A 17,084-nucleotide genomic window follows, 5' to 3' on the forward strand; every position below is an offset into this window, starting at 1 on the left:
AATTAGGGCCAGAACAGGAACACAAAGGGAGATGAAGAACAATGTAGGACAGCAAGGGAGCGAGGGAGAGAGAGAGAGAGAAAGAAATGAGAAAAGAAAGAAAAAAGAGAAAAATAAAAATTTTAAAAGAGTAGAAAAAGAAGGAAAAAAATTAAAAATAAGAGCAAAAAAAATAGTGGTAATTTTGAAAATAACAAATAAAAGATAAAAATGAAGGGACTCCTTCAGGGTATGTCTCTGCTGTCACAATAGACAACGTGGGCAGAAGTGTGCAGTTATAAGTCAATGAGTCTCAGTAAGCCAGTCACAGACCTGTGAGATTCAGGCAGATTTCTGGCTGCAAGTCCCAAGTTGAGCTCCCTGTCTTCCTGCAGGGTTGAACTATGCAAGGTTCTATTGCAGGTTCTAGCTGCCTTTCCCCTGAAGATAGTCCAGGTTCTGATGGGAGGTGATGGTCCCTCTAACTTAACAAACATGGTGGTCTAGTGTGCCTTTACTGCAGAGATTCTCTTCACTTTTCCAGTAGGCTTCAGTTATCAGGGAGCCTGAGAGAGGCCCTCTCTCTCTTGTTCACATCTGCAGCTCAGGACAATGGCCTTTATGTCCCCCTGTGCCTCTGTAGTGTGGAACCAGGTAAGCTGCACAGGGAAGAGGCCAGAGGTGGTGGTGGTGGTGGTGGGGCTTCCACGGGCGCCTGGTGGGCGTGCCCCAGGGGTCCTTACCAGCTCTGGGTTGCAAGTAGGTAGCCAGCCAGACAAAGCTGGGCTCAGTCAGTCCTGGGCGCTCTGCCCGCGTGGCTCTGCCCACGCGGCTGGTGGGTGAGCCTGGCAGTCCTTCGACCCGTTTATTTTATAGGTGAGCACAACAAAGACCGTCAGGGCTATGTGACTTTCTCAAGGTCACACAGTCAAAAATTATCCAATGAAATTGAGACTAATATCCAGATTTTGTTTTTCACTTCGATGCTTTTTCTAACTCATCATTTTTCTTTAATTTAAAAAATTAATAAAAATTGAATTAAAATGTACATAACAAAATTTACTGGTTTAACTATTTTAAGTGTTAACTTCAGTGACGTTAATTACATTTGCCTTGTGCAACCACCACAACCATCCATCTCTAGAGATTTTTTATCTTGAAACACTGAAACTCTGTACCCTTTAAACAGTAACTCTCCATTGCCCCCAGCCCCAGCCCCTGGCCAATACCATCTGCTTTCTGTCTCTAAGACTATGCTAAGGACCTTGTATGGGTGGAATCATACAGTGCTTGCTTTTTGTGTCTGGCTTAATTCCCTTGCAGTGTCTTCAAGGCACATTCATGTTATTAGAATTTCCTTCTTTCTGAAGGCTAAATAATACTCCATCTGTAGTGGTGCTTCTTTGAGACCATTTTAGGATCTCGATAGAGCGTCTTACTGCTAAGTAGTGTTAGAATTTAGAACAGCCTTCATCGCATTTCCCAAATAACCACTAGGGGTCAGTAAAAGACGCAGAAATTTTACCATAGGCCAAACGAATGCCAAGTAATCTGGCTGCTGTATCCTCTGTGTATCTCTTTCAACGGTCCATGCACACAGTTACAAGATAATGGATTTTACACACAGCAGCAACTTTGGATAAAACTAGAGATAACCATCAGCTGTAGCTCAAGTGCAAGTCTTCCTCACACTTGCTAGCATCAATGCATAGAGCTGCATTCAAGATGTTGGTTTAAGATTATATTTTTATTTACTTCACATTAGTCCAGTAATTCTCATACAGAGTACACATCACAATCACATGTGGTGCTTTTTCTTTTCTTTTCTTTTCTTTTTTTTTGGTACCGGAGATCGAACTTGGGTCTTTGCGCTTGTGCAGCAGGCGGTGAAACCACTGAGCTAAATCCCCGGCCCCTTGCTTTTTCTAAAATACACATGTCTAGATCTTAGTCAAGATCTATTAAATTCAGAATTTCTCCGGCTTGGGCTGTGGCCCAGATATATAGACTATTTTGATTCTGGTCCATGACTTCTAAGAACCAGTACATTAGTTCTTTACTCTAATAACCTGGGGTGGGGGGATGTTTTTTAGTTCCAAAATGGCCATGCTCAGCTGTCAGACTCCTCATATAACAATAAGATATTAAGATAGTCTTTCCTATGATAATCAGAAAAAGAGAACTTCTATCTTATCAAAGGTAAAAATGGCACAGCGAACTGAGGTGGGACCCTAACTTCCCCCCACCCCACCCCCGCCAGTTAGGGAAGTAGAAGCAAGCCAGGTCACCTCTCTAAGCCTCAGCTCCCCCTTTGAATTATGAAAGGATGTGATAGTGTTGATCTCCACAGATCTTTTCAGTTCTAAAAATTCAATGATTCTATTAGTATTAATAATCTTGATTTGTAGTTACTACTCTGGCAAAGAGCAGAAGAAATATGCAGTAATGCAGTGAATGACAGAGTCTATTGACCATGAGGTTTAATTTATTTAAGGCACATACACTGAATTCAAAGGAGAAAATATTGTTCCTGATGATGTATTGAACTGTTAGTATCTTCAGCATAGCAAAAGCTTTCCAGAGGGAAAAATTACCCATCAGTGCAAACTTGACATTTTTCACTTCCTGATCCATAACTGCCATTTGTCCAGCACCCTCATATTTACTATAAAGGGCCATGTGTATGAATGCTTTGGATGAATATTAAATAACTACATAAACGTCAAGGTCACAGTTGCAAGAGCGGCTTGGTGGAAGGCCCTGGGAGGCTTGCATTGATCTCTTGTGAAGTTCCATTCTCAAATCCTGCTGACAAGGGGGAACAATTGATGTGGACCATTATTAGGACTTTAAGTGTTTCGCCATTGTTAAAGATCTTTTACAAGCCTGGAATAACTGATAGTGCCCAAGGAATTGGCAAAAGCTTCACTTAGAAATATAGGCTGCTCAGAGAGATAAGTACAGCCCAGAGTGTAGATGTTCTGGGCAGGGCTTATGCAGCAAAGGTGGAGGCTGAGGGGAGCCTGTCACTGGGGCACATCTCCAACTCGGCCAGCACAGTCACAGCTCAGAACAGAACTCCACACCAGAAGTTGCAGAGAACATGGCTTCCTCTCCCTCTCTGTCTCCTCCTTCAGGTTTCCTCTGGGGGCCTCTCCCTTGGTGAGAACCTCCTGGCCTTTCAGTCCATCCATTCTCCACAGGTGCACAGAGCACCCCACAATGTCTGCCTGTCTCACCCCATTTTCTGTTGCTAGCACTGAATACCTGAGATTGGGTGATTTATAGACGTTTTATCTCCTAGGGTTCTGGAGGCCGGCAGGTCCAATATCAAGGTGGTGGCATCTGCTGAGGGCCTACTTGCTTCATCTTAACATGGTAGAGGGCATCACGTGGCAAGATAGAGCCAAAGTTTGCCAGCTTGGGTCTCCCTTCCTCTTCTTATAAAGCCATCAATGACCTCATCTAATTAATTCCCTCCTTAAAGGCCCACCTCCAAATACCACAGACATAGGAATTTGGAGATTAAGTTTCTAACACGGGCTGGGGATGGGGCGGTGTTCAAACCATTTCATGGAGAAATTGGGTGTATATGAACTATGTCCAACAACAGGTCAAGACCTGGACTGGTCAAGTGCCTGTAATTAATTGTGGGAGTATTCTGCTGACCCGGAGCTGGGAGGAGAGCAGATATTGTGGATGACAGGCTTTAGTTTCAAAAAGATGTCAAGAGACTGAAGGATTGGCCAAGTTGCTAGATGAGCTTAATAATGAATGTAAATGATAAAACCCACATTTCCTGTGAACTAGCTAAATTTTTTGGTATTGTTTGGCCCTCCACATGTTTCAGTTTATCTCAACTTTATAATGGCCTAATGAGGCTAGGACTTTATGTCCTTCTATTAAAACTGAGACCTGATAGTATGGAGAATGGTACAAGTGCTGTAGAGTCATCATCCATCTAAATTTTAAGCCCAGTTCTGCCTCTCAGTTAGCTGGCAAATGACTTTAGCAGTAAGATAGCAGTAGCTAGGCTTCGGGTTGCTTTGTACATGTCAGGTTCTGTGTGCCTAGCCTGTTGCATGTATTTTCTCATTTAGTCAGGTTGACTAAGTGGCAGGACCAGGGTTTGAACCCAGAAAGTCTGACACCAACACTCAACACTTGTAACAATGGCTGCACCCTCTGCATGTTCTCCACTGTAGAGGGGACACCATGTTTTCTCAGAGGATTAGGTGAGACAACTTATGTAAAGTGCCTAGTAAAATACCTAGCACATAGTAGGCACTCACAAATGGTATTAGAACACCACTGTTATTATTTACATGACTTTTTCAAGGGTTTAGCTAATAACTGGAGAAACAAGATTTGAACTCAAGTCTTGTGACTGCCAATTTAGTGCACTCTTAATTCTCCCTGGAGCACAATAGACAATTCTTATGTCACTATCTCAGTGCCATCTGCATGGGACAGGGATCTACTCATCCACCAGATGTTTGCCAGGGTCCTGCTGTTTTGGGGAACCTCAGAGGAAAAGGGAATCATGCTAATCATTCTTTTCCCCTTTCTCAGGTTCAAATGGTGAAAGATGGCGACCCCTCCTGGAAGCCCACTTTTATTGTGAAACCTGATGGCGGTTGTCAGGGTGATGGTATCTACCTCATTAAAGATCCCAGTGACATCCGGTTGGCTGGGACCCTCCAGAGCAGGCCAGCAGTGGTCCAGGAATACATCTGCAAACCTCTCCTCATCGACAAGCTCAAGTTTGATATTCGTCTGTATGTCTTGCTCAAGTCCTTAGATCCCTTAGAAATTTACATAGCCAAAGATGGACTTTCTAGATTTTGCACTGAGCCATATCAGGAGCCCAATCCCCGAAATCTGCACCATGTCTTCATGCACTTAACCAACTATTCACTGAATCTCCACAGCAGCAACTTCATCCATTCGGACAATGCTAGCACAGGCAGCAAAAGGACTTTTTCCAGCATTCTTTGTAGGCTGTCTTCCAAAGGTGTTGACATCAAGAAAGTCTGGTCAGACATCATCTCTTTGGTGATTAAGACTGTCATTGCCCTGACTCCAGAGCTCAAAGTGTTCTATCAGTCCGACATCCCCACAGGGAGGCCAGGACCCACCTGCTTCCAGGTAACCACTGCTAGCTCCCACTGGAGTCCCCAACCTTGACCAGGCCTACAGAGGGCCCTCTGGCCTTATATGGGATGACAGATGGGGTGGGATGGCAAAAGGTTGGGATCAGGTGGTGGCCAGCATGGGCTTTGGTGCTAAAACCTGGCTCAACTCTCATCTTTCTATTTATTAGCTGTATTATTCAAGCTACTTCCCTGCTGTTATCTGTAAAATGAGACTAAAAATATCTGTCTGAAAGGTTTCTTTTAAATGTTTAGTGAGATAGCATATGTAAAAGAGAATGCCATCCACTTATCCAACAATTTTTACCACCTGCTTTGTAGGGATCAGGTATTGTCCTAGGTACCAGTGAGACCATAGGTCAGGTCCCTGCTGGCGGATGCACGTTGGGAGATAAATCCTTTAAAAAGCAATGATTACATTTTGATCCTTATTTATACTTTTAGTTTTTTTACACCCAAGAAACTATTCGGTATTTACACATGTGTGTCGTATTTATTTCACTTAAGAGTATGGCCTCAATGTGCATCCATTTAGCTATAAATGTCTCTAGTTTCTCGTTCTTTATGGCTGAGTAGTACTCCGTTTTATTAAAAAAACACATCTTTATCCAGTCTCCAGTTGATGGGCACTTGGGCTGTTTGCAAGCTTTAGCTGTTCCGAACTGTGCCGCTATGAACATGGGTGCACGTATGTTGTTGTGGTATGTGGTTCTTTTAATTCTTTGGGGAAGATCCCCAGTAGAGTGTGACAAGTGCCAGGATCGAATAGAAAGTGCAATGGGTGCTATGAGATGCTGGAACCATCTGGCACTTTGGATGGCAGTGGAGCAGGCAGGGAAGTCTCCCTGGAAGAAGTGGCAGCTAAGTTGGAGCCTGAAGTGAGAGGAGGCACAGATGAGACTGGACCGGGGCAGGGCGACAGGTGCTGTAGGCATAGGCAAGTTTTAGCCCTGGAGGTCACAGGCAATCATGGTGAGTTTGAGGCACTAATAGGGGTTCATTATGGTTGGAAGGTGAGGTTGGAGGCACAGAAGTGTCGAGAGAGATTCAGGAAGGTGGGGGGAGGGAAGTAGGACCAAATTGTTGAAAGCCTGAGGGCACTGGGATCACCAGAGGGTTCCAAGCAGGGGACAGACTGCATTAAAATTTGCATGTTCTAAAGAACCAAGGGCCTGCAGGGAGGAGTATGGATTGCAGCAAGGCTGGGCACCCAGAGATACATAGTGAGGCAATGGCTTTCATCCAGGCAAGAGAGGAGGCTGGCTTTGAATAAGAAGGTCTAGCAGAGATTGGGGAAATGGACAGATCTGAGTGCCACTTGAGGAGGAGGAATGCCAGACTTGGTGACTGGATGGGACTGGGGGAGAGAGAGGTGAAAGTGGTATGGAGGAAGGGAGGAAACGAGGCTGGCTTGCAGGTGGCTTGGACAGTTGAATGGATACATAGAGGCCACTGGAAGGGGACCAGGCTTGTGGGGAGAGGTCAGGATTTGGACTTGAAGTGTCCACTTGACACCCAAGTAGACAGGTTGAGTGGACAATTGGATAATCCATTTGGCTGGAGTTCAGGAGAGCAGTCTGGACTGGACAGGGAGATGGGAACTCACCAGAGCTCAGGTTCTGAGTGAAGACATGAGAAGCTGTAGGATGAGAAGAGGCTGGAGAGGACCACTATGTAATTAAAGTACAAAGGAGGGGGAGCAGCAGAGGAGCCACGAAGTGGTGCGTGAGATATAGAAAGGGAGCTGGAGGAAATGCTGAAAGCACCAAGGAGGTGCCTCAGAGAGGATCTTCAAGAGGATCTTCAAGGATCTTCAGAGAGGATGCAGGCAGGGCCAGCTACTTCAAATGCTGCCAAAATGTTGAGCAAGATGCATGCTGAAACCATCCATGCTGATCACTAACAAGTTACTAACGACATCAGCAACAACTGTCTTCAGCAATGAGGGAGGGAAGGGAATGGAGAACGAAGGTAGGTCAAGGATGTCAAGATGGACAGGCAGGGGACATAGAGGCCAGGTGCCCAGTAGACACATGCTCTCTGTCACCAGAAAAATCAGAACAGGGAAGAGAAGACAAGAAGGGCAACTCTAAGACCCTGTCCACCTATTCTTTAACATTGTTTCATAGCACTTGATAGATACAGGTATGGGAGGGATAATGGATCCTGCTTGAAGCCATAAAGCAGAACAAAATGATCATCCCTGACCCATCTCCCAATCCACGGTCTCTAGTTTGTTTCCCTCCATCCCATTTCCCTATGCCCACCCATACAAGGAGTATTCTAAATTTTATGTTTACCAATTTCTTACTTTTTAAAAATAGTCTTATTATGTATAAATATGCTCCCAAATGATATATGGTCTTCTTTTGCTTGGTTTTGAGTTTTATAAAAATGCTGTTAGAAAGTATGTCATCTTCTGCCACCTTCTTTTCTACCTCATGCAATATTTCAAAAGCTCACCCATGTGGATGGGGTCATGGGTCCTCATACATGTGCACCATTGTGTATACTGTTGTAAATATGCATGGTTCCTTGATCAGTTCTTCTGCCAGGTAATGTCTGGGTGTTTCCAGCCTACAGTGGGATGGTAACAGGCAGAGTGGGACAAGAGGTGAGGAGAGAGGGTGTAGGGAATGTTTCCCATGGAGGGGGTGTTCATTCACCGGGAGGTGGAACTGGTCCTCAAGTGCTGCTTCCAGGCCAGAGAGGTACTCGAGGACTGGGTACCACTTGAGAGGACCTCCTGAAGCCTTTGGAGAGGGATTCAGGCAGTGATCAGGATCAGGAGGGGGTTGTTATCATCCAGAGATCTGCTCGTGGGCACTTGGACCCCAGGCTTTTGTTCCCAGGCAGGATGTCCAGCTAGTTTAAGATGTTGTAAAGAGTAAGTGAGCAGAACTTAGAGGCAGGGCCAGAAAAAACAAATCTTGACCTGTGCTACCAAAAAGCAAAGGCAAAGGGGACAGTTGCAACGTGGACACATCCAATGGTCACTTTGGGGGACTGTGTGGTCGCATCTGTTTGACAGCCACAGCTATTCCAGGATTATCATGTGGGCCCTGGCAGGAATGGCCAAGCCACACCACCCTGGCACTGTCAGAGTGGCAGTGGGGAGGGCCAGACTGGTTGTTTGCTGCTCGGCTTGCTGTGGACAAGCTGCATGGGCAGCCGTCAGAGTGGAACCTGGGATCACGCTGCGGGAGCTGGAGGGCAGACAGAGAGGGACACTGGTTTGGACATTCTGTGTCTGGCAACCAGAACCACAGCCTTGTGACCATTTTCCACTGCTTGACCACACTAAATGCTTCCAAGAGGAATGCAGAGCTAGAAGCAAAGGTCTTTCCAACTGTATGACCTTGGACGGGTTTTTTTGCCACCCTGCACCACTGTTTCTCTCTCTGTAAGCCACCTACACTAACTTTCCTATCTGTCTTTGTAGAAGTAGGATGAAGCAATGTAAGCGAAAACACTTTGATCAGGTGCAAAGTTGTAGATGTAGTGATCTGTTTTACCATGCATTTCAGATGCACAGTGATAGTGAGAGAAAACATCTTTCCCTCCTTGGAGATCTGTCTTGGTTTCTTCTTCTCACTTGTTGGAACAATGTTAGTAGAGTTTCAGATCCCTTGCACTCACTTGGTTTAAACAAAGGTTTCTTGACATGGTACAGTTTTGCCATCAATTTTCTGTGTATTCTTGCATAAATCACTTGTCTGTGCCTCGGTTTCCTCACCCTCCTCACAGGGTTGCTGTCCAAATAGAATGAGATAAAGATGGCAAGGGGCTTTGCAAATCATAATGCTCTGCACAGATACAATAAATTGTTGTGTGGCACCTTTCGCTTGTAGCCTGGGCCTAGCCAGAGGCTGCATTCCAGAACATAAACTTTAGCCAACAAAATTACATTCGTTTTAAACATGTGACGGTGACCCCTTTTCAATCGTAGCCACAATAACTACTTGGGAAAATGTGATGGCTCCCAGGAGTGGCTGGCACTGCTCAGGCTGTGGCAGGCTTCCTGTAATCTGTTGCCCGGGAACAAGGCTGCCCTGTCATTCCAGCCTGTGCCCTGTCATTGCCCAGGCAGGGTCAGCAGAACATATCCTCACACCCATCCTCTTGAGGGCAGCGGTGTGACCTAGGCTTAAACAGCAAGGTTTAACTGCGTATAGATGACTCATGTGGCAGAAATACACACACAGAGGAAAGGGTTTAAGCTCAGCTTTCAAGAACATTCTTTCCCCTTCCACGGCGTTGTCTGGATCTTCTTCTTGGCTCTGTGTCTAATTCTGTCCTTGGCTGTGACCTTTTTCCTTAGGCGTCTGAAGGAGATGACTTCCCTGTGTCCTAAGATATTACTGTTGTCTTCTCTCTGCTCTTTGTGACCTCATCCTTACCCTGCAGCCCAGACACCCCACAGGGAGGAGGCCAAGAAGCAGTATAGTGGTCAAGGGCTTTGTTTTGTTCTCACATGCCCTGGATTTGAGCTATTCCAGCTCCCCTCTTCCAGCACCTCTAGCCGGTGAGTTCTGCAAGATAACTTTTCTTAAATTTTGGTTTCCTTGCCTGTAAATAGAGGGAATATTCGCAGCCACCTCTGAGAGCTGTTGTAAGCTCAGATAAGAGAAAGCTATGTGGAACTGTTAACATGATATCTAGCATACAGCCATCATTTAATAAATGATAGTTTTTGTGATTATCACATTGTTTATTATAACAATAGTTCTCAAACCTATGAGGTTTGAAGTTATAGGAAATCATGAAATATTCACATTTTAAACTTTACTGGAACGTGGGTATTCCAAGTCCTTAGCCTGGCATTTGTTACCTCGCAGCCTGGCCCCAGTCGAATATCCCTGTTCCCCATCCGAGCCCTCAGTCCTACAAAACATAGCTGATTCCTCTCTCTTGGGTAGCACTGGTGCTTTCCCAGTCCTGCCCTCTGTTCTCTTCTGTCCTGGCCCAGCTAAATCTTCTTTCTTGTTCTCAGTGGGGGTTTTTGTTTTTGTTTTTTGACATTCTGTGTCTTCCCAGGTACGACTTGTTTCCTACCTTCTCTATAAATCCTTCTTTGACTGCTTCTAATATTTAAGCTTTTGTCTTCCTTTGGACTCTAACATATCCCCTGGGCTCCCAGTGAGACAAGTCCTGAGCAGTTGTGGGACATCTGGCTATGGATAAGGCAAGGTCCTCACCCCTAAGGTATATTCAGTTTATTGTGGGAAGACAGACACATGAGAATTATACCTCCTTGTAGGCAGTGCTGTCAGGGCACACACTGATGCTGCGAGCACACATGAAAGGGAGAATTGGCTCCTAACCAAAGGCTTCCTAGAGGAGGGGATGCTCAAGTGGAACACAAGGCATGAAGAGGAATTTGCCAAGCAGAAGGTGAGGGACACCATACACTGCTGGTTTCCTTCCTGCCTCATTGGCTACTGCTTCTCAGCCTCTTCCTCTGAACCTGTCCGTGTTCGAGATCTCTGGGGCTCAATCTTTGGAAATTTGTCTTCTCATCTCCCACCACTCCCTAAATGCTTTAATCTAGCCCCATGGCTTTAAGAACCAGCCATGCATCTCTGAATCCTAGATTTGTATTTCCAATCTTGACCTCTCCTGGAACTCCAGACTGGTATATCCCATGCCTCACTTTAATTTTCTACTGAGAGAAATAGTGGGCATCAAATGCATGCCATGTCCAAAGTCAAACCCTTGACTTCCCTCCCAGACCTACTGTCCGTTGTCTTTCCTGTTTCAGTAAATGAACAATATTCAATCCCTTATTCAGAGGGAAAACCTGGCTCATCCTTGTTTTTTCTGTTCCCCTCTTTTCTACTTCCCATCCATAAGCAACTCTTCAAGTATACTTGAAAATCCATCTGAAATGTAACCACTTCTAACCAGTTCCATTCTAACCAGTTACATCACAGTTGTGGTAGCCATCACCTGTACTTGAACTACTAGGACAACCTCCTAATTGATATCACTCTTTCTACTCACTCTCTGCCTATAGCTATTTTTTTTTCTCATTGGAGCCAAAGAGATCCTTGAAAAATATAAGTTGGATCAAGTTACTTCCCCTGCTCAAAGACTGTAATGGCTTTTTCACTGCACTTAAAATCGTAGCTCCTTATCATGGTCTACAAGATGCTACATGATCTGTCCTTTGTGTTCTTGTCTGACCTCATTTCCTACCATTCTCCCTCCTGCTTTCTCCTTGCTGTCATTTGAAAGTGGCCTTTGTTCTTGTTATTTCCTCTGCCTGGAATGCTCCTCCTCAGGGCTTGAAAAAGGACTTATTCTATCACTCCATTAAGTCCCCGTTCATATGTCACTTCCTGAGATGTTTGCTTCTAGTCATGACGAAGCAACAAAGATTAAAATGAACTGTCCTCTGCAAGCAACTAAATGACCAGGAATATAACCGTGAAAGTGTATATGAAATAAATATTTAAGCCTTGGACCATGAATGATGGCTCAGCACCGTGGTCCCTAAGAAAGCAGAGTGACCAAGGTGAATCTCATGGTTGCCTCACCTTTCTTTCTGGAGGCAATGTCCAGAATGTGGGGCAGTAAGGGGGACTTACACAGAGCCTAGTAACCTCAGTAAATAGAGGAGATAGAGATCAAAGTTTGGGAAGGGTAAAGTAGCTGGAAATTGTGGGGCAGGAATCTGGAAAGCAAGGTGCTAAGTAGGAAAAGAACTCCCAAAATCTGCTCGTGAGATTCCTATGAATCTTTGCTGATCCTAGGCCAGGTGTGTGTGGAGTGTTAATTAGCAAAGCTGGGCAGAATGATCAGGAGATTGATAAGCTGAATGACATCCAAAGCCTACAAGGGCAGGGAGGTGTTCAAGCACTGAACAGCCAGAGTACGCTCTTTGTATGCTACTGGGAACACCCAGTGGCGACTCAAGAAGTTCAGCCTCAGTGAGTAGGGTTGATCTTCCCTGTTTGTCAATCTTAAACAACTGAATTGAAATGTATCAGATAATTTGCAAATAACTGATAACAAAACAAAGCCCAACGCTTTAAAAGTTGGCAAAATCCAGACCCTTAGTATTGTAATATCACAATGTCCAGCATTCAATTGAGAAAAATCACTAAACATTCCCCAAAGCAGGAAAAGTTAACCTATACCAATGGGGGAAATTGCTCAATAGATTCCAAATATTAGTAATGATGAAACTAGTAGGAAAAGGATATTAAAACAGCTATTATAACTATGTACCAAATTTTAAGGGAAATATTAGCTTGATGAAGAAAGAAATGGAACCTATTAAAAGCAGCTAAGTGGAACTTTTAGAGAAGAAAATGCATTCTCTGAAATGAAACACTCACTGGATGAGATCGACAGGAAACTAGACTCTGAAGAAGAACTCATCAATGAATTTGAAGAAGACATAGCAACAGAATCCATATAAAACTAAACACAGAGAAGAAAATGTCAAGGGAGAAAAGAACTATGATAAAATAACAGGTGGTGTAATAAATGTACAACTGGGGTCCTAGGACAGAGTTGATATGGAAAGCACAGAAAAATATTTGAATAAATAATGGCCAAAATTTTCCAAATTTGGTAAAATCTATAAACTCACAATCTGTGAAGCTTGAGAAACACCAAGTAAGACACACACACACACACACACACACACACACACACACACACACCAAGGCTTATAATACAATTGTGGAAAACCAATGATAATAAGAAAATATTTAAAGCATTCAGGAGAAAAGACACATTATGTTCAGAAGACTAAAGAGTATCCTTAATGTTCTCATTAGAAACTATGCAATCCAGAAAACAATGGAATGACAAATGTCAGTCCTTGGAAAGGCCCTCTCTGGTTGTCCTATTTAGATCTCCAAATCCTCCCCTCCACCCACTGTATCATAATCCACATTCTTACCTTGCTTTAATTGTTAACTTGCTCATGGGCTCCCTCCCCTCTAAAATGTACATGTCCCAGAAGAGCAGATACATTGTCTTGTACACTGCTGTACACCAGGGCCTAGAGCCACAACTGGTATTAAGTGGGCACTCAACAAATACCTGGTAAATAATGTCATCCAGGCAAAAGAGCAGAGTGTCAGAGAGCAGTAAAGTATCCTACAGCCACCAGTGGTTCAGCACCATTACAGATGAAGATGTGCAGCAGTGAGGGAAGGAGGAAAAGCTGGAGTGTAACGTAGATTCCAGGTCATGAAGCAAATTCTAGGACATTTCAGGACATGGAGAAACTTGTGGAACTTGAATTTCATTCGCTGGGCAGGTATTTTAGGCAGAGGAGTGTTAATATTCTATTGCAGTCTAGAAAAATTATTCTGGCATCCCCTTGTGCCAGATGATTTAAAGGGGTGAGTTTGTGAGCAAGGAAAAGGTGATAAATGAGTACAAGCAGTGAGAATGGGCCAGATCTAGAAAGCTCATAGGAGGTAGAGTGTAGAGGAGTTGGTGACTACCTAGCTGTAAAGGGTGAAAAGAGAACCTTTGACTTGTGTGGTGGGCGGGTAGGAATACAGGAAGAAAAGTAAATTTTAGGGGAAATCGTGTATTTGTTATTTATTAGTGTACACCAAATTAGCAGTTTAAACCAACTTTGGTTATCTCACAGCCTTTGTGGATCAAGAATCTAGATATAGCTGATAGCCTTTGGCCTTAGGTCCCTCAAAAGGCTGCACCCCACCCATTGGCCTGGGCTGTAGCCCTCTCAAGGCCTGACTGGGGAAAGATCCTCCTCGAAATTCACTCACAAGGCTGTTGGCAGGCCTGAGGTCTTCTCTGGAAGTTGCCTGGTGAAATCAGCTCCTTGTCACCTGGGCCTTTCACTACAGGACAGGTGGCAACCTTCAGAGTGAGAGAAAACACCCCAAGATGGAAGCCACAGCCTTTTTATAACCTAATATTGGAAGTGACAGCCTATCATTGTTTTCCCCGTTGTGTTCATTCAAAACAAGTCATTAGGTGCAGCCCACACTCATGTAGGGGTAAGAAGTTTACAAGCAAGCATGAATATCAAGTAGGAGATGAAACTCCTTGAGACCATGGTAAGAGGGTGCTTACAATAAAGGGTAAGTTTGGACATGTTTAATTTGAGGATTCTGAGACCTCCCAGTTGGAAATACTCCGGATGCAGATAGTTGTGTAGCTATCTGGCTCTGGAGAGAATCTGCTTTTAGTAGAACACAGCTTGTAGTCTTGGCACAGATTTACAATTAGTGGCTCAGGGCCCTTTGTCTCCAACATGGTTTAAGCTTCTAGAGGTCAGTGATGAAAGGACAGATATTTTTCAATCCCCCAGGTATCCCTCAGGTAGGAGATACTCAACACATAATTGCTGGTTGAGTTACTCAGGAGGCAGCTTGTATCACAGAGAATTACATGGTTGAAAATAGTTTATTCAGCAATTTTTGCTCAGCCACCAATTGTGGGGGAGACTTGGAAAGAGGTCTTCCCTTTTCTAAGCTGCAAGTTCCTGGTCAGCCTAAAGCTGGTGTTGGACAAGATTAGTGGTTTTTCAAAAATGTAAAGGTTTCATCTCAAGTACCTCAGTATGTTAAAATAGGTAAAAGTTGGTCTCATCTAGTTGGTTTCCTTTTTGTTTCCCCCAGAAAAGAATCCCATTTTGAAAAACGTTAGATAAAATAAATTCCTAATATTTTTTTTGCCAGCTCAGATATTCTGAGATTTTATGGCAAGATCAACTGGAATCTCCTCCTAGTTCTGTGATTCAGCTAAGATCCATTGGTGCTGAATATTTCATTAAGCTTTTGAAAGGAAAATACTCTTATTTTCTTGAACTTGTGACAAGATATAATAAAGCTGACCTTAACTAAACACTTACTAGGTTTCAAGCACTGTGTAAAATATTTTTCTTTGCATGATCTTAATTTGATCCTGTCTCCCCCATTAGAGTATCATCTCCAAGAGGAGAGGGACTTTGTCTAGTTCACTGTGATAGTTCCAGCAGCTAGAATAGTTCTTAGGCCATAGAAATCGTTCAGTAAATATTTTATTAGTGAATAGAATTCAGTTTAATAAGTACTATTCTTTTTAAATTTGTTTTTATTTTTTAAGCACTATTCTTATTTCCGTTTTACAGTGCAGAAATTGAGTCTAGATTTACTAAGTTGCCTGTAGTCACACAAGTTAAAAGCAGGACTAGAATATGAATAGCTCCTTGTGACTCCAAAGTACACTATGCCATTTCTTTTCTTTCCTTTTGCTTCTTTTTCCAATCCTGGGAATTGAACCCAGGAGTACTCTACCACTGAGCTACATCCTCAGACCATTTTTTAAAAAAAACTTTTGAGACAGGGTCTCACTAAGTTGCTGAGGTGGGACTTGAACTTACGGTCTTCCTACTTCAGCCTTCTTCAATGGTGGGATTACAGGCATGCACAACCACACCTGGCTTAATGCCATTGCTTGGTGTGTTTCACAGAAAACTGAGAAGGGAGCTGGACTACACTGATTGCCTTCTATATGAGGAGCACAGTCCTAGGTACTATTTTTCACTTCCATTATCAACAACTCTGCAAGACAGCTATGCTATTCCATTTTTCAGATGAGGGTTGGAGAGGCTGAGCACCGTACCTAAAACCTTCTAACTAGGGTAAGAGACTGAACTCAGATCAAAGCCCAGGTCTTTCTGACTCCAAAACATTCCTATACAAGACCCAACGCATTAAAAAGTATGCACCCAAGTTAGGTTCTGGAAAACACAGCATTGGTGGGTGCAGGTCAACATGGTCCATGAGGTCTTGCCACCCGCTTCCCCAGCCCCCAGCATTTCTACACCTTTGCATTCATGAATGCACTGGGTGTGGAACTGAGAAAAGTCCAACAGGCTGAGGAAGTAGAAGTCCACATTTCTAAGATGTGGCACAAAGTAAGAGCTGATGACTGTGGATGATAAACGTGGGCACAGCAGCCTGCTGTTCTGTGTAGCCTCGTCAACATCAGGCCAGGTCTGAAGTTAGACCAATGATGTCACCAGAGCCTCTTAAAGGCCTCATCACTCATATCCACTTGTCATATATTATTAAGCAGATCTATAATACATGTAAAATTTTCTACTGAATTTCCATTCCTGCCTTTTCATGACCAGGAAAAGAAACATAGAGTGAGTATGACTTTTCCCAACTTTTCATCCTTATTGCCCTTCATTGAAACATAACTACTTCTTAAATCATCCCCCAAAATGGTCATTCAGGCTTTCATTTCATTAATATAGATGAAGCTTCAGTTTAATAATTATCATTTAACTAATGCATACTCTATACAGACAAGTAAATGGATTCCCCTCATCTTTTCTTCCACAGAGGAAGCGAAGTCTACAACCATATCTTTTTCTCTTTTCTCTATTCTCCACATTATTTTTTTGAGACTTTGGAGTTGTATCAGTTATGTTAGAAACTTTCCATGCTATCACTTCTCCAGAGATAATGAGAGTCCTTCTGAGAATGTGAAGGCTTTGTAGTCCGAGTTTGAATCTCATTAGAAGCAGTGATCTTGAGGATGAGAAGTTATCCAGGTGAAGGGCTGTTGAAGGCAGAGAGAGAGCCAAGATGCATATGGTGGCTGGAGCCCATGGTAGGGGTTGGAAAGAATTAGAAGAAACCAGAGGGACTGGAAGGCAGAGCCTCATTGGAGGCAGGCAGCATGCTGGATTCAAGAACAGATATCCAAAGATGAGTGCTAGGGGTGAGCCTGGGTGTGGGCTGTCTTCGTGGGTGTGTGGCCCATGGAGGCCTTGCACCAGGCTCCACATTCATAGTGCTTTGAGCCTGGTTTAATGTCTCTATCACCATCTTGAAATTGTTAATGCTTTTTAAGCAAGGAGCCCACCTTGTCATCCTGTACTGGGAGGCAAATAGTATATAATCTGTTCTGCTTGCATGTGAAAACCAGCTATCTAGGCAGTGCAGGGGAAATGCATGGGCC

The 17,084-nt window shown here is 43.7% G+C and overlaps 1 protein-coding gene across 3 annotated transcripts in view; it reads left to right on the forward strand.

Moving 5' to 3' along the window:
* Nucleotides 1–17,084, forward strand: part of Ttll11 (tubulin tyrosine ligase like 11) — a 255,941-nt gene that overhangs the window by 95,260 nt on the left and 143,597 nt on the right. For all 3 annotated transcript variants that reach the window (XM_013073559.3, XM_087183231.1, XM_087183233.1), the window contains one exon: nt 4,552–5,127. In XM_013073559.3, coding sequence (XP_012929013.3) covers nt 4,552–5,127 — 576 coding nt within the window. The remainder of the gene's footprint in view (nt 1–4,551; nt 5,128–17,084) is intronic.

The sequence above is a fragment of the Heterocephalus glaber genome, unplaced genomic scaffold (genome assembly GCF_053883595.1).
Source record: "Heterocephalus glaber isolate CG9 unplaced genomic scaffold, H.glaber_assembly_v1.0 deba00001479, whole genome shotgun sequence".
Lineage (NCBI taxonomy): Eukaryota > Metazoa > Chordata > Mammalia > Rodentia > Bathyergidae > Heterocephalus > Heterocephalus glaber.